The sequence below is a fragment of the Pristiophorus japonicus genome, chromosome 11 (genome assembly GCF_044704955.1).
Source record: "Pristiophorus japonicus isolate sPriJap1 chromosome 11, sPriJap1.hap1, whole genome shotgun sequence".
Taxonomy (NCBI): domain Eukaryota; kingdom Metazoa; phylum Chordata; class Chondrichthyes; family Pristiophoridae; genus Pristiophorus; species Pristiophorus japonicus.
Genome location: NC_091987.1, coordinates 213,723,308 through 213,746,215, shown reverse-complemented (window position 1 = coordinate 213,746,215; position 22,908 = coordinate 213,723,308). Strand labels below are relative to the sequence as shown.

Sequence of the window (22,908 nt, the reverse complement as noted above, 5' to 3'; positions counted from 1 at the left end):
CTCACCTCCTTCTCTTAATACCGTGGGGTGGAATCCATTGGGTCCTGGAGATCTGTCTATCTTTAATCTCATTAGTTCTCCATTTTAACTTGTATTGAATCTAGTTAGTTCCTCCCCTTGATTTAATGTTATTTTTCCATGTATCTCTGGTATTTTATTCTCATCCTCTACTGTGATGACTGACACAAAGTAGCTATTTAGTAAACCTGCCATTTCCTGATTTCCAATTACAGCACCACCTGCATCTGTCATTAAGGGGCCCACATTACTCTTAGCTACCCTCTTTCTCTTAATATAGTTGTAGAAAACCATTGGTGTTATTGATATCCCTCGCAAGCCTTTTCTCGTATTCCCTATTTGTAGCTCTTACTATTTTGTTTTGCATCCGTTCGCTGTGTTTCTCCCAGTCCGCGGGACCCCTGCTGTTTTTTGAAAGAGCTGTCCAGTTAATCTCTCTCCCCCCACTGTTTCCCTATCACCGTGCAATTTTTTTCCTTGCTGAAACTGTGCTTTTGCCCATCGCTGACAGAGAATGCAGGCAGATAATCTGACACAGACATATGCCATCACCACTCTGCAGCCAGCCATTGAAAGCTGTGTGCAAGGGAACTGGAGTGGTTCTCACTCCCTGATTGCGACTGATTTATCTCCACTTTCCCCAAATGACACAGGCAAGAAATATTTTTTCCACTGATAATTGGGTCATCAGCATCCAAACTCATTTCACAGGGGCTGCAAAACTACCTCTACCGTGTCATGTAGCCCAGGATGCATTTTATCTACGTGGCCCCTTACATTTTTTGACAGAAAAAGATGAATAATACAATTTTTGCAGCCTAAGAAAATCATTTGAAGCTTTTTTATGACTTTGCTTTATCAGTCAATGCTGTAGAAATGTGCTACTTAATTTTCCCAATATTTTCTGCACAAATTCTGCAATGATACAAGGAGAGGCACATGCTGAGTGCTTTGTATGTTCTCAGTCAGTCCTGATATACCATGCAATGTTTGTTACAGACTGTTGCAGAGGATGGGTTTCAGGTTTTGCGAAGGGTTTTCGTCGACTTTGAGGACATCACTTTAAGAAGGAAGTTTCTGACGGGCCTCGAGCCAGAGAGTATCCACATGATGATTGGTTAGTACAGCAGCAACTTGCATTTATATAGTGTCTTTAACGGAGTAAACACGTCCCAAATGTCCCACAGGAGCGTTAGCAGCCAAAATGTGACACCGACACATGAAGAGATATTCGGACACGTGACCAAAAGCTTGGTCATAGAGGTAGGTTTTTTTAGTAGGTGAAAACATCTGTATGAGGAGACTGGATGGTGCAGTGTAATGTGTCATTTCTTCGCCCAAGGGTACGCAGGGTAAAAGGCAAGCTCTTTCGACAGTCTTAGATTTTTAATGTGTTCATTGTGGCTCAGTGGGTAGCTCACTCGCCTCTGAGTCAGAAGGTTGTGGGTTCAAGTTCCACTCCAGGAACTTGAGCACATAAATCTAGGCTGATACTCCGGTGCAGTGCTGAGGAAGTGCTGCACTGTCGGAGTTACCGTCTTTCGGATGAGGCGTTAAACCGAGGCCCTGTCTGCCCCCTGAGGTGGACGTAAAAGATCCCATTGCACTATTTGGAAGAAGAGCAGGGGAATTATCCCCAGTATCCTGGCCAATTTTTATCCCTCAATCAATGTAACAAAAACAGATTATCTGGTCATTATCACATTGTTGTTTGTGGAAGCTTGCTGTGCGCAAATTGACCTCCGCGTTTCCCACATTACAAAAGTGACTACAATCCAATAGTACTTCATTGGCTGTAAAGCGCTTTGAGATGACCAGTGGTCGTGAAAGGCGCTATATAAATGCAAGTCTTTTTAATTTAATAGCATTTGTAAATGAACAAACTTTCACACCGATTGCATTTAAAAATTTGAGATTGAGAATGAATTTCACAAAACATTGATGAATCTATAGTCATTTCGCTGTGCGAGTTTACTCGAGTGAGGCCGTTGCTATAGTAGGGCAATCTGACTTGACTGGTGCATTCTAACAGCGATGGCGTATTTCCATATTCTGCCTGGATTTGCTGGATAGCTTAATAACAGACGTGTGCCCAGTGGAATTGGCGCTACTTGTGTTTAGCCTGGATCGTTGGTGCCATAAGCTGTGCCTCTGGTGACCTGCAACATCTTCAGATTAGCTAGATGTATTAGTCCTACTTTGAATTTTCACCGTATTTACATATAGTGATCTGATTCTGCCTGCGGGTGGGGACTGGGGAGCATAAAATGTACTGTAGGCATTCAGGGTGTGGGAGGAAGCTTGTGTGGAACATAAACACTGGCATGGACCAGTTGGGCTGAATGGCCTGTTTCTGTGTTATACATTCTATGTAGTTACTCCTTTGGAATTTCAGGTATTTACAGGTGCTTAATCTGGAACTTACTTAAATTTATAGTGAAATTAGCAATGTCTGTAAAAAAAATATAATAATAATAATTTGGGACTGACTGGCTTCACTGCATTCTTGTTTTTAGCCTCGATGTTTTTTCATGAAGATTAACACAGACTAACAAAGGGCTAAAAGGCAAGGGAATTCCTATTAAATAGTAGGACACTGGGAAGTGTAGAGGAACAAAGGGACCTTGGAATGAATGTCCACAGATACCTGAAGGTAGCAGGCCAGGTAGATAAGGTGATTAAGAAGGCATATGGAATACTTACCTTTATTAGCCGAAGCATAGAATACAAGAGCAGGGAGGTTATGCTTGAACTGTATAAAACACTAGTTAGGCCACAGCTGGAGTACTGCGTGCAGTTCTGGTCACCACATTACAGGAAAGATGTGATTGCACTGGAGAGGGTACAGAGGAGATTTACGAGGATGTTGCCTGGACTGGAGAATTTTACCTATGAGGAAAGATTGGATAGGCTGGGTTTGTTTTCTTTGGAACAGAGGAGGCTGAGGGGAGACCTTATTGAGGTGTATAAAATTATGAGGGGCCTAGATAGAGTGGATAGGACGGACCTATTTCCCTTCGCCGAGGGGTCAAGAACCAGGGGGCACAGATTTAAAGTAATTGGTAGGGTTAAAGAGGATTTGAGGGGAAATGTCATCACCCAGAGGGTGGTTGGGGTCTAGAACTCACTGTCTGAAAGGGTGGTGGAGGCAGAAACCCTCACCACATTTTAAAAAGTACTTGGATGTGCACTTGAAGTGTCCTAACCTGCAGGGCTATGGACCAAGAGGTTGAACGTAGGATTAGGCTGGATAGCTCTTGGTCGGCCGGCATGGACACGATAGGCCGAAGTGGCCTCCTTCCGTGCTGTAAATTTCTGTGATCCTATAAGACATTTTCTTTTTGAATAATGTTTTGTTTCATCCCTTAATCTAGGTTCCATGACAATAGACTGTTTGGGGATACTCAATGATCTCTCTGACTGTGAAGCCAAGCTGTTTCCTATCGGCTATCAGTAAGTGTCCGCGCATTGCTGTGAAACAGGGTGTGTGTGGGACTGTGCACACAGGACACTTTATGCACAGTGCCCTTCAGTATTGTTAATATTCCAGTTGCTGGTTTCAGGATCAGTCTTTATCGTAATAAAAAAAATGGCAGCTCCCAGCTGCCCTGTTAGCATTTGAAACTGTGTTTCATGTGGACATCTTGCATAATTTTCTCAAAAGCAAAATACTGCAGTTGCTGGAATTGGAAATAAAAACAGAAAATGCCGGAAATCTCAGCGGATCAAGCAACATCTGTGGAGCGAGAAACAGAGTTAACCGTCAATCCGAAATGTTAACTCTGCTTTTCTCTCCACAAATCCTGACCCACTGAGATTTCCAGCATTAATTCACAATTTCCTGTTGCTCTTTCAGATTTTTCTTTTTATCTAACCCGTGCAGATTAGATTTAGGTTTGACATCCCAATAACCAAGATGTAAACATTTTGAGTTGAGGTTACTATTTTTATTCATAACATTATGGATTTATTGTTTACCAGGTGCTGATGATACAGTACAATCAAGTGGCTGATCCCACACTCCAACTGGGAAAGTCGTGCTTGCAGGGAGAGTTGGTCGGAGTTAGGGCTAGAATTTTGTATCCCCAATTCTCTGACCCGCCATCCCTACAAGTAGGGCTTACCGCAGGGAGTACCATGTTACAGAATCACCCTCAACTGCTTACTTCTCTCAGGCTTCACTACCTCCTGCAGTCTACTGTTATAATTCAGTCAGCTCGGAAAAAATTTGAGTTATCCATAGAAATTTAAATGAGCCAGCACAAGTTCCATGTGCTTTATTATTGTAATATGAATTAAGAGCATTTGAATGAAGTAACTTTGAATTAAGAGATGTCGAAGTCAAGCTTGGTGTCAGTTACCCACTACTTCATAACTTGTTTCAACTTATCCAACTCCTTTTTAACAAAACTGCATGCTGTGCTTTGACCCTGCGTCTCAATTTAAAAAAGAAATCCAAATGCTGGTAGTAAGAAATTAAAGTGAGTAGCTTTTTTCTGGTGGTTGGCTCGCACTGATCTGGGCTGCGATTACTTTGATTCACGCATATTTCTGATAACGTGTTGCTGCATGTTTTGTAAATTGATAGGTGCTCAAGGGTGTACTGGAGCACGACTGACGCGAGGAAGCGATGTGTGTACACGTGCAAGATCCTGGAACATCGACCGCCTCCTGTGGAAGCAGAAGAAAACAGCACTGTAGAGCACAGTGAAAACAGAACCATAACACACAGTCCGAGCAGTCCAACAGGTACAGGACATTGTCCGAAATCGTCCCTTTGCTCGTATAAGAAAAATAACAAATGCGCAGTAAGTTGATCAGCATCTGAAAAAGCAAAGACTCCTTAATGTTTCAATTGGAGCCCATCTCCAGAGCAGCCAAAGCCACCTGGGAGAGGTTGCTTAGCGTGACTCAACAAGGAATCTTTCATTTTTTGTCCTACTCCTGGACTTGAGCCCTTTATCTGCCTGACTAAATGCTGCATTGTTGGAAGTGCCGGTTTTTTGGTTAAGCTTTTAAACCAAGGCGCTTCCAGCCGGCTACAAATTTTAAAAGTTGCTGATCTAACACCAGTGCGCAGTGGGGCTTGACAATGGTTTCTGCTTGTTTGCTGTTTCTAGCCAACCGACGTCCTAAAAACTCATTCCCATTGTGATGAGCTGGTGTCATAATTCACTTTTTAAATGAGCTCTGGCTGTTGTATCTGATGACATTGTAGTTGTGTTAATCCCACATATGCAAGAAAATGGAGGCAACCGTAAAAATTCTATTGTAAGCTTAAATTTAGCGTTGCGGATTAAAAATAAAAAGCTTCCATTTGTTTGTGTCTGCTTTTAAGTAATGCATGGCGGTGAAGGAAGGGAAGATATCCATGTACAGTAAAAGCTCAGCAAGTTCATGGCACAAAGTAAAACTTCACTTGTAGTAACCTTCTGAAATCGTTTACTGCAGAGTGAAATCCCAACACACCATCCTATGGAGTAGGGGACTTAAGTATTTTGCATCTGTGATTATGGTTGCTACAGAGATCCTGAGAAGTGGCCATGGAGGAGGGAGGGGGAGAGAGAGAGAGAAAATCAGACATCAGTCATGTTGGACTGATGCGGTATGCTTCCTGTTTGTCAGATGCAGCTTTTACTGAGGAGATTGCCTGTCTGACTCACCAGAGATGGTGGTTAGCACAAGGAGACCCAAGTCTGGAAATGATGCTGTGTAATATTATCGCACAGTATTCACGTCCAGTTCTTGTGTCTGCTGTTTTAACGGAGATGTTAACCTGTTTATTTTAGAGCGAGGTAAATGGAGAGAAACTTAGGGCTAAAAATTCGGTACAGCCCGGTTTGAGGCGGTCGCTAATTTTAGCGCCTGGCGACGTTTACCGCCTCCAATGAGGATATTGATTTTTAGCGCCTCAAGAAGCGTTCCATACTCCTCTTAGGGCGCTAACCCTGATTCTTGGGACGCTATCGAGGGAGCGCTGATGAAGTTGTGGTGCTAGGAAACCGGCATCAAAGCGCCTAAAGGGGATGTCGGCTGGACCACCCGAAAACTGGACAAAAAAGGAAGGGGGGGAATGTTTACAGTGTTGAACAGCTAAGAGAGTTAAATGAATATAAATAAAGTCAATCCTAAACACCCACCTGCTCAACCGTTGAAATGTCGCTCCGGGAGCTTCTTCGAGAAGCCTGCTTTCCCTGTCAGGATTAGCGGCGGGCAAAACCAATCCAGTTTGCGATCGCAACGCTGAAGGGACATTGCATACTCATTGACGTCATCAAGTAGGTGACGCTAGAGTGCGCAGCACTCCCTGTTAGCGCTGCTGCTAAACCCCCACTGAAGGTCGCGGGAGACAGCGTGGCACTCTGCTGGTAAGCGCTAACAGGTGGCGCTAAGCAGCCCAATTTTTAGCCCTAAATATCTTATGTGAACTCCTTAATATATCTTAAAAAAAAATAAACCACAAGCAGGAGCAGGAAATAAGAACAAGAAGTTAAAAGTATATTGGCCCGGAATTTGCGGTCAGGATGACAGCAAGCTGGCAGCGTTCTGACCGGAACTTGAGGATTTCGGAAATCTGAAGTTGCCGTTTACTGTTTATGTTCAGGAGTGCGGCTGATCGAGGGATAACTGCATCTTTACAATTGGGTGCAAAGAGGTAAAGTTGCAGTTCGATATCTACAAACTTGGGCGATGTCCTCAAGCCCCACACACACCTTTCCTCCATCAAACAATACATCAAGGAGTGCGGGTCTCATTGGATAGCTCTTGCACAGTCACGATGGTCTCCTTCTGTGCTGTATCATTGTATGGGCCACGTCCCATGGAGAAACCCCAACGAGTGATTTGGCTTTTCTTTGACAGAAATTGACACGACAGAGAATCAAAACACAAGTACATCTGAAATACCAGACCATCATCCACCCTCTCACATGCCGGGGCCAATACCTCCTAGATTGCAGTCGGGAAGTCGGATTCAGATATCCAGTTTCTCCACATCACGACGATCCCCAAGCACCGGATCACGGCCCCTTCCATCACCAGGTAACTGAGCTGCCACACAGTGTTGATCTCTTTATTTCATGGGGTATTACCTAGTTTATATATTAACGCAGGAGTTTACAGCAATCTGTAGAAGAGGGCACTAAATAGATAAATATTTTGAGATCCAGAATGTTGCTATGGCCGTAAAATTATGCTGTGTGGATAATGGCTCTCACTTAACAAGCTCGTATGAAATCCCTTCATCCACTCTTTTAACAGATGTATCAAACTGTTTACCATAAACCAGCTAATGTCTCAGGAGGAAGGGATTTCATACAGATGTATTGAGCGTTTTCTATGTTTGTGTGTTGATATAATTATATCATTGTAAATATAAACCATATTTTTTTATTTTTCTGAAATCTATACAGAAAGTTTACAGAAAAGTCAGATCGTGGGTTTATTTGAAGAAAATTGTATATATTTCAGATGTTCCCAAGGAAATCCTTTGAAGTGCACTTTTGGCCAGTTGAAACTTAATTTTTTTAATACGTTTTAGTTTTTTTACATTCTGAATTGTTTAGTGTATTCTGTAGCAATATTCATGTTTGTTGAAGAGGTAAACCAGCATGTGTCTTCATTTCTGCTGGTGTGAAAGTAGATTTTGGATGATGCTGTGGTTTATCGTTTGGCTTGGGTTTGAATACTACTCAATTTGATAGGATGAAAGTCTTTCTCTACTATCTAGAGTACAGCACCTCAGGAAGGATATATTGGCCTTGGAGGGGGTAGAGCGAAGATTCACCAGAATGATACTGGGACTAAAAGGGTTAAATTTTGAGGACGGGTTGCATAGACGAAGTTTGTATTCCCTTGAGTTTAGAGGATCTAATTGAGGTGTTTAAGATGATTAAAGGATTTGCTAGGGATGATAGAGAAACTATTTCTTCAGGTGGGAGAGTCCAGAACAAGGAGGCATAACCTTAAAATTAGAGCCAGCATGTTCCGGGGTATCGTCAGAAAGCGTTTCTTCTCACAAAGGGTAGCGGAAATCTGGAGCTGTCTCGCCCCAAAAAGCTGCTGAGGCTGCGTGTCAATTAAAAATGTCAAGACTGATATTGTTAGATTTGTTTTTAGGGTTACGGAGTCAAGGCGGGTAGATGGAGTTAAGATGCAGATCAGCCATGATCTAATTGAATGGAGGAACAGGTTCAAGGGCTGTACAACCTACTCATGTTCCTGTGTTTATATTCTATATTCTATCTGTAAAGGTCCTACATGAAATTAGTTTGAGCAGTCTCGACCTATTTCCTGATGATTACAAGCCTGTGACATTTGGGATTAAATTGGCAATTGTAGCTATACTCAGAGGCCACATGCATGGCTGATGGTGTAAATCAGTGTCACAGTGATGTATTAGAGTTTCTCTTTAGAGGTTGGAGATTAAGGCACATTATTGGTCCTATGTGGAAGGAGCTTAACTTTGCATCTGAAGCATACTGTAGCTGATTAAGTGCTTGATTCAGAGCTTAACGAGTTAAATTATGAGGAGAGGTTGTAAAAACTTGGATTGTATTCCCTTGAGTTTAAATGTGTTATGTCTTCAGATGCTCTAATAATGACTCCACGAGAAACCTTAGTCCATTTAATGTAACTCCAGAGTGCGTATCACACCTGGTGGCCTGCCTTTTATACAAGGCCAGGCACACCTGTACAGGTAACCTACGAGTCTCCTGCTGCAGTGCCCTCTGGTGGCACACCTTGTAATAGTACAAGCAGTAACCATGCAGGATACATGACAAGATGGTTGAGCTGGTGATCTGATTGAGGGGTTTAAAATTGAGAAAAGATTTGGTCGAATAGATAGAGAAACTATTTCCTGTGGTGGGGGAATCCAGAACATGGGGACCTAATCTTAAAATTAGAGCCAGGCTGTTTAGGAATTAAATCACTTTTTCACACAAAGGGTAGTGGAAATTTGGAACCCCCCCATAATAAAAGCTTTTCAAAACTGAGATCAGACTTTTTACGAGATAAGGGTATCAAGGGATAGTGATTCAAGGCGGGTAAATGGCGTTGCGGTACAGATCATCCATGATCTAATTGAATGGCGGAACAGGCTTGGAAGGGTTGAATGGTCTTCCTCTGATGCATATTCTTGATATTAAAAAGTAGAACATACTTGATTTTGCCAGTGTCCAGCATCTCAATAAGCAAATGTGGAAATGGGACTAGGAGTGGTCACAGTCTATAACCTTTTTGTTTTCTTGCTAAGGGAGCCCCACGCCGATGATTCATGAGATTGTTACATTTGCCGATGCCCTCCTGTCGTCGGGGAGGCGTAGCACCATCTCCAGGCGACACAGCACGTCTTCTGTATCGCCACAGCATTCCAGGCACAAGATGGCCTCTCCTTCCCAAATGGGCATAACCTACGTAAGATCGAGTGGGAACATTAACACGTCCCCGCTGTCATCCCTCAGTGTGTCATCAGACACGGAGACTGGGAGCCAACCTGGTGAGACTGTTCATAAAGCATTTCATTCAGACAAACCAGGTGTTTCACTCCAAGGATATTCTGGTCCTTCTAGCCGGCAACGAATCAGTAGCGCTGATTCCATCCCGATGCATCATGCAGGAGTTTCTCATGCATTAGGTTCCCAGCCTAACAGGACATCCACTGGGCATTACAGTGCGAAAGATTATCCTCTATCCTCATCTGGTAACCAATCTCGAAGCGGTGCTTTGAAAGGCGAAGTTACTACAGCTGCCAATGCATTGGATGGCTCAGTGACAACGTCATCATTAGCACAGACGTCTACCTCAGTTACCACAGTAACGGTATCACGTCCTTCACAGAAAGAGGCATGTAATAACAGCGGGTCGCTCACAAACTCTAACTCGGTTGCACCCGCCTCCAAAGAAACGAAAGCCTGCACGTTACCCTTTCAACAAAAGGATTCAAGAAGGCCGGCCGAGCAAAACAAGGACTCTGCACAAACAGGGAAAACAAGCAAGGAGCATGCCCACAGCCAAGACGGCGAGAGAACACGGTTACAGTCTGCTGGAGTCGGTCACACCACGGCTGCAGGAAATGAACACCCTCGGTCAAACTGCACAGAGAAAAGACCTGGTACTAAAGTGTCCTCCGCTGATCTCCCCAGAAACAGCAAAGTACAGACCGTAAAGCATTTCGAGGGTAGCACAAGTGCAGATTCTGCTGCAGATGTAACAGTTAATGCAAAAGGAGCCAGCAATTCACTGCCTGAAATAGATAAGAATGCTCAGGCTACTGAAGAACCGAAACAGAAGTTTGGTGACAAATCTGCCGGTATTGAGCATCTTGTGGCCACACACGTCGGGGATGGGGTCCAACCCTCATCAGACAAAGCCCGGGCCGACATTCGCAAAAAGGAAACGCATACTTCGCGAAAGCAAGGAATTCACGGATGTTTAGAACCCGACTACCTAGTTGAGGAGGATCATGACCAAAATGTGACCACGTCCATGTCGGCCAGCTCTCAGGGAGGTGACGAGGCCGTGTCCTCCTCAGTCGTGCCTTCTGTAATGGCGGAAAGTCCAGAAAATGAGCAGGAGGTCCTGAGGTGTCCAACTTGCAACAAGGTCTACAAACAGAGGGTGAAAAACCTGTTTCAGAAGCACGTGTTGCAGTGTGGAAATCAGACTTCACAGGAGGATGGGGACGGGAACAAAGCCCAGGATAATGATTCAAACAAAAGGAGGTACCCCCGGCGCAGTGCCCGGGCCCGCTCAACAACATTTTTTGGGTTGACTCCCTTTTATGGTGTCAAGTCATATGGTGAAGAGGATTTTCCGTTCTACAGAGATCCCTCAGGGAAGAAAAGAGGAGAGCAGTCAACTCAAGGACAGGTAGACGGAGCCGATGACCCAAGCACGTCTTCTGACGAGGATATGGAATACTACTACAATTTCACCAGAACCGTCATCACGTCTGATCGAGAGGGAAGGCTCGAGCCGTGCAGTTTCTTTGACGGTGAGGAAGACTGCCGCCTACCCAGGATCAGCCAGCTCGATGGTGTTGATGACGGCACAGAGAGTGACGCCAGCGTAACCACGGTGACCGGCAAAGCAACGCAGGTGAGCAAAATAAAAACCAAAGAAAATGGAACCGAAAATCTAGACCTTGACGGAACCGTCAACAGTGGGGTCATTGACGGGGAAAAGGAGGACCACGGCGTCAAAACGGTTTCTGACCTGAAAGGTAACGATTCAAAGTTAGATAACTGCCTTCCAGTGAGCAGAGTGAAGTCTCAGGGCCAAGACTCCTTAGGGGAGGTTTCTCTCACCTCATTAGACACTGCCAGGCGGGGCCACTCCAGCACGCCTTCAGACAAGAATCTGTTGGATAGTTTTAACACAGACTTGTTGAAGTCCGCCAACGACTCCGACAATAACAATAGTGATGACTGTGGCAATATCCTCCCATCTGACATCATGGACTTTGTCCTTAAAAACACTCAGTCTATGCAGGCACTAGGGGAAAGCCCAGAGTCCTCGTCTTCTGAACTCATCACACTGGGTGAGGGTCTGGGTCTGGTTAGTAACAGAGGAAAGGACATGGGCAGCCTCTTTGAAGTGTTTTCCCAACCGTTGCCCAGCACCGAGCCTGTGGAAAGTGGCGTCTCGGCCTCCATTCCTGCCGAGGAGCCATTCGAGCTGCCCCTGGAGTTGCCGTCCGACCTCTCCGTTTTGACAACGTGCAGCCCAACTGTTTCCAACCAAAGCCACGGCAGCCTCACCGTCATCTCGACATCGCAGCTGGCCTCGTCGGAAGATCAGTCAGTCCTGAATATACCCGCTGCTGAGTCGGTGGAGAAGGGGGTGACGGTGACGGGGGAGAAGTCGGTGACGGTGAACGATGCCGAAGTTTCTTTGATCGGGCATCCGGTGGTGGAGCCGCCTGGGGAAAGCCACATGGCTTCAGACCAGTTCATGCAAAGCCACATGGACACCGAGCAGTTAGCCACGCCGAGCTGCGGTCAGGTGGAACAGGGACACAACCAGGACCTGACTGGGGTCAGCGCCAGCTCCCCAGTCGTCCTTCCGGTATCCGTTTCTCCTTCCGTGCCACCTCAAGGTCAGAAGTACGCCACAAGCCCAGCGGACAGTCCAGGGCCCGCTCCCGTCACCAACACCGCAGTACAGACGGCAACCCCACTCCTTAAACCAGGAACCGACAACGTCATTGTCGTCAATCAGCATGGGCAGCCGCTGTACGTTCTCCAGACGCATCCTAACGGTGTTACGCAAAAGATAAACCTTGCGCCTTCAGTGGGTCCTGCACAAGCAGTTGTAGAGACAAACAGTGCAGTCCTGGGACAAAACGTTTCCATGGGAGGCAGTCTAGCTTTAGCTACAGGTTTAAATGTAAGCTTGCCAGCCTCCCAGTCGATATACACTTCTGCTACTATGACCAGCAGTAAAGGGTTGATGACTTTATCGCAGCACCCTCAGTTACATTCCTTTGCAGGACCCGCTGCGTCGGCCTTTCAGCCCAACAGCGCTGGCTCTGCCTCTGGCCTCCTAATCGGGGTCCAGCCACCTCAGGATCCGCAGCTTTTAAGTTCTGAGCCCAGTCAGAGGCCAGAGCTCGTCACTGCCACGACCTCCAGTCCAGGATCAACCCAAGCTAAGAAAAGACCAATAAGCAGACTGTCTTCCAAAAAAGGCAAGAAGCTTGCACCTTCCTATCAGCCACCCTCCAGCTCTCCTTCAGAAATTGTGCCTAATATGACTTCGATTAACTTCTCACCTTCCCAGGTCCCCGGAGGGATAGCGAACCAGACAGCTTTAGTGGATTTAGGAGCACTTGCTAGTACAGGACCCCAGCGGACAATTCCTAACATAATCAAACGGCCTAAGTCTGCGGTGATGTATTTCGAACAGGCACCTTTGGCTGTACCTCAGCTTCAGCAAACCCTGGGGGCGGCAGGTCCAGAAAACGCTCATTTGGCAGCAGGAAGTGTATCGGGGTTGGGTCCAGGCCAGTCTGTTTTGAATGTTGTATCCATGCAAGCAGCAACAGCAGCGACCAGTGGGGGTGCGGTAACAGGACATATCCTGGGTCAAAGTGCAGTCGCCTTGGCTACTCCCATGTTGCTAGGGACCACAGACATCACTGGCTCAATAAGCAATCTGCTAATCAAAGCTAGCCAACAGAGCTTAGGACTTTCAGATCAGGCGGTGCCATTGCCTGCAGCAGGAATGTTCCAACATCTAGCACCGCCACAAAGCCCCAACAGTGGACCCCTGTCTCCAGCTCAAAGTATCTGTCTGCTGCCTTCCACCCCAGCAGTTGGTGTACCAGTTGCACCGAGTTCATCCGACCAGGAGGGGCACTATCAGCTACACCAACAGATAACTCAGCTTCTGTCCAGCAAAGGTGTAGCAGCGACCGCCCAATTGGATGCTGTCTGCAGTTCAGGAGGCCAAATGTCAACCACCATGCTGACCGTGTCAACCAGCGTCATGAGCAGCACGGTTGTTTTTTCAAACACCAGTATGGCTTCGCCAGTTCCAGTGACCTCCGTCTATTCCAGCACCATGGACCAGTCTCCTGCCAGTGCAATGACCGTGGTGTCTCCTAGCTCCCCGAGGGCCAAGCCCAGGATAAAACGGGCATCTCCCGCTTTGGACAAACCCAGCATTAAAAAGCACAAGGCAGCTCACATTTTGACTGAATCCTTTGGAGGTCATCAAGCCGTTCCGGAGACTGACTCAACCATCATGCCTCTGTCCTCCATTGCAGGGTAAGAACTTCAGGTGCATAGCATGTAAATAAGATGTTGTTTAATACATGTCCTTTTTAACTGATAAGGGTGGCACAGTGCTTCATAAATCTTATCCTTTAGATTTTACGTATTTGAAAATATTTTTGTGATCTGATATATCTAATGATTGTCACCCTCCTAGGGCTGTATGTGCACTTAAATATAGGACTCGCCTGTCTTTCCGCTGAGACGTTAAACTAAAGCCCCGTCTGCTCTCTCAGGTGGACGTAAAAGATCCCATGGCGTTACTTCAAAAAAGAGCATGGGAGTTATCCCCAGTGTCCTGGTCAATATTTATCTCTCAATCAACATCACTCAGACAGATTATCTGGTCATTATCACATTGCTGTTTGTGGGAGTTTGCTGTGTGCAAATTGGCTGCCGCGTTTCCCACATTACAACAGTGACTAAACTTCAAATATTTAAATTCTTGGATAATTAATTATTTTTTTAAAAGCAACAAGTAACTTTGAATTAACAGGAGCAGTCTGTAGTCAGACCCTCTGTAGTACACCACTAAATTGAACTTTTGGATGAGCATGGTAGTTCACAATTTTTATATTCGATACATATACCTCACTAGGATTCAATAAAGTGTAATGGGTAAGTGAAACTTATAGACAACATCCACTTGAACTGTGAAAAACTTATGAGTATGCAGTAAGCAGTCAGATTTTGCCCTCCCAAACCTGGGTTGTGTTGAGTGCATTTTGAACGAGGGAAAGATACTGATGTCGCTGCTATGGCGGGAGCAGTCTCGGGTAGTGACTTAAGCGTATCACACAAGACTGTAACGGACAGCATGATAGCACACTGAAGCAAGTTTAATATTTTGCTCTTCATTTAACACATTGGTGTCAACATGCTAAACAAATCTGGTGGCAACACTGTACCTTGAGCCTAATGCTTGTAACATGTAATATCATTTTAGGCCTATTCGAGTACGAATAAAGACAACCGTGCAAGATACAATGGAACTTGACGAGCAACAAGAAGATTGTCACCGGGATTCTGAGTCGCCAAGGTGAGCAGAGCTTACAGTCAAATGTCTTTCTGCTGACATGTATCCCAGCTTTCAAACCTCATCTTAGAGACCTGCTTGCAAGCTTGTTCGTTTCTGTCCTGTAATTTGAGGCATGATTATCTGCCACCTGGAGTAAGTTTAACCCACTGCTTGAATCAGGGATCACATTTTGTTTCCATGTCTGAGAGGACAAGTTGTTTTGGTCCCTTTCAATCAACGCTGAAAATCAACCAGCTTAGTCAGTGAAACCGAGGAGTTGTAGAGAGTGCTAAAATGATTTATGTCAAGATTTTGAGCTCCTGGGTGCCGTTTCGGAAGCGGTTCCCTCTTTCGCAGAATTCCCCTCTGTCTTTTTTTGAATCTGCCAGGAAGTCGGCCAGGGGCAGAAGTGCAGCGGTAAGTGCTGGTGAGGGGCGGAAGTGAAGGTGGGACGGATTCTCCGCCGTTGTCACTCAGCAGCGGAGCGGTGGTGACGTCATTGCGCGTCTGTCACCACGTATCTCGCCATTAGTCGCGATCGGACATGGGGGCCACCAGCGAGGGTTTCGGCTGGGCCAGCGGCCTGGCACCCAAGAGGGGTTGCCAGGCTGCCTGTTGGCGGCCCGGCTGAACCCGGGGGGCATAATAGTCCGGCTGACATGGAAGTCGGCTGGCAAAAAAAATTAAAACGCCGACCACGGCATTGGGCCCTCGCCTTTAATGGCCGCCGCACAGCCAGAGCAGAGAGTGAGTATACAATGTGCACCGACAGAAAAAATAAGATATTGCTTGCTAAATTTCGCAGGAGGTGGAGGGTCCCGGCGGTGCGCGCACTGATGTCGCGTGCACGGCCGGTCGGCAGCGGGGCGGAAGTGGGGACTGCCAGAAAAACCCCCGAGCTAAATTTAGCTCGAGGTGGCTATTCGACCAGATATCGGCGGCCGCTCGACGCCACCGCATGGCTGCCGCAAACGCGTGATAACGGGCCTTATTGGGGAGCTGAATTTGGCCCCCTGGACTTTAGCTCAACAAAGACGTATGAAACATGGATTTAAGATTGAATAAGACTGTTCAAGCTCTTTTGATGAGCTAGTATCTCAATCCAGGTGTTACAATTGCCCTCAGTGCCCTGGGCTAGAGAGGGAATCAGCCCAGGTTCCTGCTCTTGATAGCTATCTGATTGACCCTTTGCTGGAAAGCATGCATGTGTGGATATCGTGTGAGAACAGAGGCCCTCCACCATCTGAGCACTCACTCTCGGCTCACAGATGGAGAATAGCGATTTAGAACTCACTTCGAATCAGCAACAGGCTGCACAATCGGAACAGGAGGAGAGGAAATGATTCTGAAAACTTGTTTGATTATTCAGCAAATGTTCAATTCGGATAAAATAATTTCATAGAATTCTACAGCACAGATGGAGGCCATTCAGCCCATCGTGCCTGTGCCGGCTCTTTGAGAGCTATCCAATTAGTCCACTCTTCTGCTCTTCCTATAGCCCTTCAAAACTCACCTTTATACTTAATTATTAGTGTTTTTTTGTGTCTGACACGTGTGGAAACCCATCACCAAACCAAGCTCCTGAGAAACCTAAAGGTAGAATTTTCTGTTTGCCTAAACAATTCTAATTTAAGTGTAGGAAGTTTAGGTGTAGGTGGCTTAGTGTGCACAGGGCTTGCACCAGCTGAAAACCATGCAGTTTGCCAGTGCACAGTTTAATGGTAAGCTTATCCTTACCCTTACTCTACCCATTTGACCATTGCTTTTCAGAGATAACTAGAGACAAGTGCAAAGAGTCCTGGCCCCCAGTGACAGTTCTACCCGCTCCAGGTACTATTAGTGAGTCAGGCTGGCTGGCCATTCGCAGCAGTGCCGGAGAGTTACTGAGAGCAGCCTGCTTCAGTAATAGCACTGCTGATTCCATCACACAGGGTTGAAGCAGGGTTCTCCGGTGTGGCAACTTGAAGCCACCCTGATTTCAAATATCCTGCTTACCACCCCCCCTAAGAAGGATTTATTAAGGCAATAAAGAGTGTTGCATAGCTTTGGCATAAACATATTGCTCAGCTCTGTTCTTGAGCGTTTAAAATGCATTTATCAAACATTTAAAATTGACGGTACTGCGTAAGCACTTGGGGCTCGTATTTAGTTTACCTAAATAGTCCATTGCCAGCAAATTTGTCTTAATACATTGTCAGTTACAGAAGCCATTTTATTTCTTTAGTCAAATGGAACATATGCCAATGCTGCAGCCCTTTGAACCCATGAACACAGCAACATCCAACACAGAAGGACAGGATGACTTTGTCACTGGTAAGCAACAAGCATTGTTTTCAAATGCGTCTGTACGGAAAAGTGGAACCTTTTGATGTGAGCGCTCCCGTTCTGTGGGCTGGATTTTCCGGTCCTTTGTGCTCCGGGTTTCGCCCTGGAGCGGTGTGAAATGAGGCGGCAAGATCTCCTGCGTCCGGTCGGGAGCTTCGGGCCGGGTTTTGTGGCGGCGCTTAGCAGCCCTGCCGGGACAGGCCGTGCCGGGTGTGCAACGCCTCTTGTTGCGACACCGTTCGAGTTTTGATTCGAACCCGACCCGTCTGCCTGGAATTGCGCCTCGCAATGACCGCCTGGGAAACCAGAGTGGTCCAGCCATGCCGGCGGCAGTGATGAAGGTAAAGTGCTGTAAAGGTAAGTGCGAGTGTTCTTTTAATTTTTAGTGATTTGTGTTGTGGTGGCATGGGCAATGTTTTGGGAATGTTTTTGTGTTTGTTTTTTAATACAGTCTCTTTCCCAACCCTCCCCTCTCGGAGCGCACACGGCCTGGCACTTTAGTTCGCAAGGTTCCCATTTTTGCACCTTGAAAGTTGTGCAAAGCCTCCCTTCGCGCTGTGCACTCTGGCGCATGGCGAAAATTCTTTACTAAAGCGCAACCTATTCCCGGCCGGTAACTTTCTCGCCCCGCCTCCATTTTTGCCCCCAAAACAGCAAAGCCTAAAATCCAGTCCTACGACTTGGAGTGACGGGGCCCGAGCCCCGGAGTTTTGGGAGTCCCAGCTCAATTAGTTCTAACTGTAATGTGCTTGTTAAAGGCTGCATCAGGAGCGGCACGGGCCTAGGCCTGCGAGTAAGGGTGCCAGTCACTTTTCTCAAATGGGGAATAATGCAGCCCACGGAGGTTCGTAGTGAAGCGAGGAAAGCCAGTAACTAAGTATATTGGAAGCACTATTATCACCCCTTCAAAATTAACCGACTAAGCTGGTAGTGAGGGCATTGGGAGTTTGCAGTCAGATGCGCCACAGACTAAGAAGCCAGGAAACAAGTGTTTCTGACCCTCTATGATTTTACTATGTGTTTATATTTCTGACATCAGGGGAATTATCAGCGAATAACATTAACTGAGATTACCTAGCATCCCTCAGCAACCCAGCTGTGTGTAGGTCGGACCTCCTACGCTGAAAGGAAGTAGGTTCTTCCAATGGGTGCATTTAGGGGGAAGCTCGATACGCACATGAGGGAGAAAGGAATAGGTGGGAGAAGACTGGTGTTGAGCATAATCGACGACAGAGACCTGTTGGACCAAATGGCCCGTTTCTGTGCTGTAGACACCATGTAATTCTATGTACGGTTCAGTCCCTGACCTTGCGTTAATAAGCTGATCTAAGCCAAGGAAGAAATATGAATGCTCCATGGAAACCCTACTCCCGATGCCTGTAAGGTTTGCATGTGCAGACATCGGGCAGGGACAAGAGCAGGCTCCGCTGCAGTGACCCCTCTCTGATTAACCCACCAAAGCTTGCATGAAGGATCATAGGGCAGCTGCCACCTCTGGGTCTGTACCCCAGTAAGAAGTCAACACTCGCAGGAGAAGAGGAGTGAAATTGGCAGAAAAAAATAAGGGAGTGGTGGGGGCAATTAAAAGGACCAACAAAAGGGTTCAGAATTAGGCCTGCAGTACCACAGTGTGCCTGTTTGGGGCACTGCAGGGAACACAAGCATAAACAATCTCCGAGGTGCCACCTACAGTCACAGGATGGTATTCAGTGTCGTCAAGGGGGCCTAAGCAATATTTATATAGTGCTCTTTCCCATCATTTTTAACTGTCCTGCAACGTTGATGCTGTTTTTACTTTGCAAACAAGAATTGTGCACCACAATCTCCTGTTAGATCCATGGAGTTCTCTGGCACATCAGTTTTACTGTGGTCTGTTTTATTGAAATGTCAAGATGCCCGATTTGACAAAGCATAAAATCTAAAATTGTGCATCGCTCATATTTTAATATTCTTCTAAAGGACAAGAAAGCTGCTACTGCAGTGTGATGATTTATGCACTTTAAATTTAATTTTGTTAATTGCAACATCATAGGTGTCTGATGTATGATTAAAAAATATATCTGAACATTTCACTTTTTACACTAACCGATCTTTTTATTGGGAATTCAGCAACGTGGAAAGGTGGATATGTGAACTGTCCACGCTGTGTTCAGAGCTGGCCTTCCATAATATAACACTGGGGTGAGGCCTTGGTTACGGGTCTGTCACTGCTGGGACTAGAGGCTGAGAGCAGTACAACATGAAAGTACTTTGTTGGAAAGTATATTGGTACCAGTGCGCGCTACCTGAAGTTCGACACGTTCCGTTTTCTGTTCTTACTCGTGAAATATAGGTTCAAAATATTTGCTTACTTCGGTTAATAATATATTTTTTGATCAGAGTATCATGCATGGTGACAGCAGAAATGCGTAGTGTTAGTGCTCTGCGCAATTTCAGATGAAGAATTGAGAGTTTGCCATTTTCATTGCAGTATGCCAACCAATCACTTATTTTCACAGGCCTTGATATCATTATTAAATATGTTTTCCTCTCATCCATCAGTTTTCTCCCCGTCTGTCCAGGGTACTTTGCCCAATTAGGACAAAGCAAATCAGCTTGATGGGCACTCCATCCACTGACTTAAACATCCACTCCCTCCACCATCGATGTGCCATGGCTGCTGTGTGTACTATCGATATGATGTATTGCAGCAACTCGCCATGGCTTCTTCGGCAGCACTTCCCAAACCCATGACCTCCACCACCTGGAAGGATAAGGGCAGAAGGTGCATGGGAACCTTCAAGTCACACACTATCCTGACTTAGACTTGCATTGCCCATTCCTTCATCGTTGCTGGGTCTGAAACCCCCGACCTAACGGCACTGTGGGCGCACCTTCACCACACGGACTGCAGCGGTTGAAGAAGGCCCACCACCACCTTCTCAAGAGCAATTAGGGATGAGCAATAAACGCCGGCCTTGCCAGCGACTCCCACATCCCTAGAATGAATTAAAAATATGTGAGACCAGTGAATGATGACAGGGATTCGGCCATTTTGGGGACTTTCGCATTCGAGTTTGATCTTGTCTTCACACAACATCCAGTAAGCGCTGCCCAGTAAAAGTACATCGGCTTATGATCTTAAAAAGTGCCCAGATACTTTCAGTAGGGATCACTATGGAGAACCCCCTCCATAGCCCTTGGGCAATGGGACCACAGCTGCTACCCCTTCGAGATCAACTAACACAGGCATTGAACGTGAGAGATTCTTCTATTTAGCTCAGTTTTCCACAAGTACTTTAAACCCTCCAATAAGTCAGCCTTAGTATTTGGGCCTGCTCAGCGAACAGTGCACCTGGAAAGGTACAAACCAAACTCATTGTTGCAGGGTTAGTAATCATGTGTGTTCTGCTTTCCCACTAGAATCTAAAAGCTCGGACGATGATGACACCTTCAGTTCCCCCCTTCTCGCTCTGCTTGAGCAAGAGGAAAAGAGGAAGGAGATCAGGAGTGAGAAGAGATCAAAGAAAGGCCTACTATTCCAGATCACGAGCGACGATGGGTTTCAGATTCAGTGCGATAATATTGAAGGTAAAGGTGGTTTACTGGCTATACGTTCGTGGAATGAGAGGTCTGTGTTGTGTCAGGAGCTGGGTGAAAGAGGGTTTTCTCATCCACTTAGAAATCAAGCTATTAACAATATATGAGTTCTGGTTTGAATCCGTGATTCTGCACTCCTTTGAGCTTGTGATCATGCCGATGCCGGGAATTGCTGAGCAGAAATTCTGTTCTTCACATTGGGAGAAAAATGGTTATCGCCAGACTACTCTTGTACCCCCCATATAACTGGTCCATAGTGGCATCAGCAAAGGCCTGGGGGTAGATGCCACCCATTCTTGATCGCGATTGGTGCACGGCTGTTTAAATTTGATACTTGATTCATTTTGAAACCTGGTAATAAAATACCGAGGGCCGAATAATTTACAAACCATAAACTGGACCTCAACCAACACCGAGCGTATATTCAATGAGTAATTGAAGGGCAGGGTAAGATAACACGATGCAGTAGAGATTGGAAATGGCAGGAATAAAGTTTGGCTAAGGACCAATTGGTCGCTCAGTAGACCGATCAGAGGTGGCTAGAAGATGCCAAGTTCCTCACGCCCTTCCTCCTCGCTGCATCCTCACTGTGTTGAAATCAAAACTCATCATAGAAACATAGAAAATAGGTGCAGGAGTAGGCCATTCGGCCCTTCGAGCCTGCACCACCATTCAGTATGATCATGCAACTTCAGTACCCCATTCCTGCTTTCTCTCCATACCCCCGATCCCCTTAACCGTAAGGGCCACATCTAACTCACTTTTGAATATATTTAGTGAATTGGCCTCAACAACTTTCTGTGGTAGAGAATTCCACAGGTTCACAATTCTCTGGGTGAAAAAGTTTCTCCTCATCTCGGTCCTAGATGGCTTACCCCTGGTTCTGGACTTCCCCAACATCAGCAACATTCTTCCTGCATCTAACCTGTCCAATCCCGTCAGAATTTTATATGCTTCTATGAGATCCTCTCTCATTCTTCTAAATTCCAATGAATATAAGTCTAGTCGATCACGCAGTCCTGATGTTTGTTGGTACCTAATCCCTGCATCCTGATTTATTTTCTCTCTTCTCCTGTGTCAGCCATGGCTCAGTGGGTAGCACTCTCACCTCTGAGTCAGAAGCTTGTGGGTTCAAGTCCCACTCTAGAGACTTGAGCACAAAATCCATGCTGACACTCTCCATGCAGTGCTGAGGGAGCGCCGCACTGTCGGACGTGCCGTTTTTCGGATGAGACGTTAAACCGAGGCCCACTCTGCTCTCTCAGGTGGATATGAAAGATTCCATAGCACTATTTCGAAGAAGAGCAGGGAAGTTATCCCCGGTGAACTGGGCCAATATTTATCCCTCAATCAACATCACTAAAACAGATTATTTGGAAATTATCACCTTGCTGTATGCACATTGGCTGCTGCGTTTACTACAGTACAATGCTTCAAACGTATTTCATTGGCTGGAAAGCGCTTTGTGATGTCCTGAGGTTGTGAAAAGCACTATATAAATGCAAGTCTTTTTTACTCTTTTTATGGTGTCTTGCACTATGGGCCTTGGCCCTTTATCGGAGTTTCTAATTGAAACACAATTCAAGCCTTCCGAGTTTACGGAGTCTGGTTTTGGGATGTCTGGAGTAGAATGGAAATGTGGATCTGCTTAGATTCTGAGGAACTATGAATTTTGCTGCAACGGTAAAAAAATAAATCAGGCCAACTGGTTTTACTTTAATTGTTGTTCATTTCTTTTTGTAGAAGGTTGGAAGATGCTGACTGACAAAGTACAGGAAGCTCGGTCCAATGCCCGCCTGAAGCATATATCATTTTCTGGTAAGTGCTATTTACTGTGAAGGGAATTCCATCTCTGAGGTGGCTGTTAGAAAACAAAGTTGTGCACTTGGAAACGGGAGAATATGCACGAGAAAGAGCAGCTAAACTAACAAATTCATCCTTGGTACTCAGAACTAGAAACTGCAGCCCCCACCCCCAACACTTTAATCAGTGATCGCCGTATCAGAATCATCCCCATGAGTGCCCGCATGGTAAGGTCTTGAAAGTGCTTGTTATGGAGGTGAGAGCCTTGCCCTGAGGGAGGGAGGGACGGCAGTCAGCAAACACCACGCAGTCTCCCAGTGTCACTGGTATCAACCAGGAGCCAGAGTGCTTGCCCATCCCTTGACTCATGCATGGTGTGGGAGAAGA

The 22,908-nt window shown here is 46.0% G+C and overlaps 1 protein-coding gene across 5 annotated transcripts in view; it reads left to right on the top strand.

The window, feature by feature from the left end:
• kmt2a (lysine (K)-specific methyltransferase 2A) overlaps positions 1-22,908 on the top strand; it is a 173,993-nt gene that overhangs the window by 130,987 nt on the left and 20,098 nt on the right. For all 5 annotated transcript variants that reach the window (XM_070894510.1, XM_070894509.1, XM_070894508.1 and 2 more), the window contains exons 23-31: positions 1,018-1,135; positions 3,393-3,471; positions 4,607-4,767; positions 6,880-7,059; positions 9,275-13,790; positions 14,743-14,835; positions 17,039-17,127; positions 20,542-20,709; positions 22,462-22,536. In XM_070894510.1, the coding sequence (XP_070750611.1) occupies positions 1,018-1,135; positions 3,393-3,471; positions 4,607-4,767; positions 6,880-7,059; positions 9,275-13,790; positions 14,743-14,835; positions 17,039-17,127; positions 20,542-20,709; positions 22,462-22,536 (5,479 nt within the window). The remainder of the gene's footprint in view (positions 1-1,017; positions 1,136-3,392; positions 3,472-4,606; positions 4,768-6,879; positions 7,060-9,274; positions 13,791-14,742; positions 14,836-17,038; positions 17,128-20,541; positions 20,710-22,461; positions 22,537-22,908) is intronic.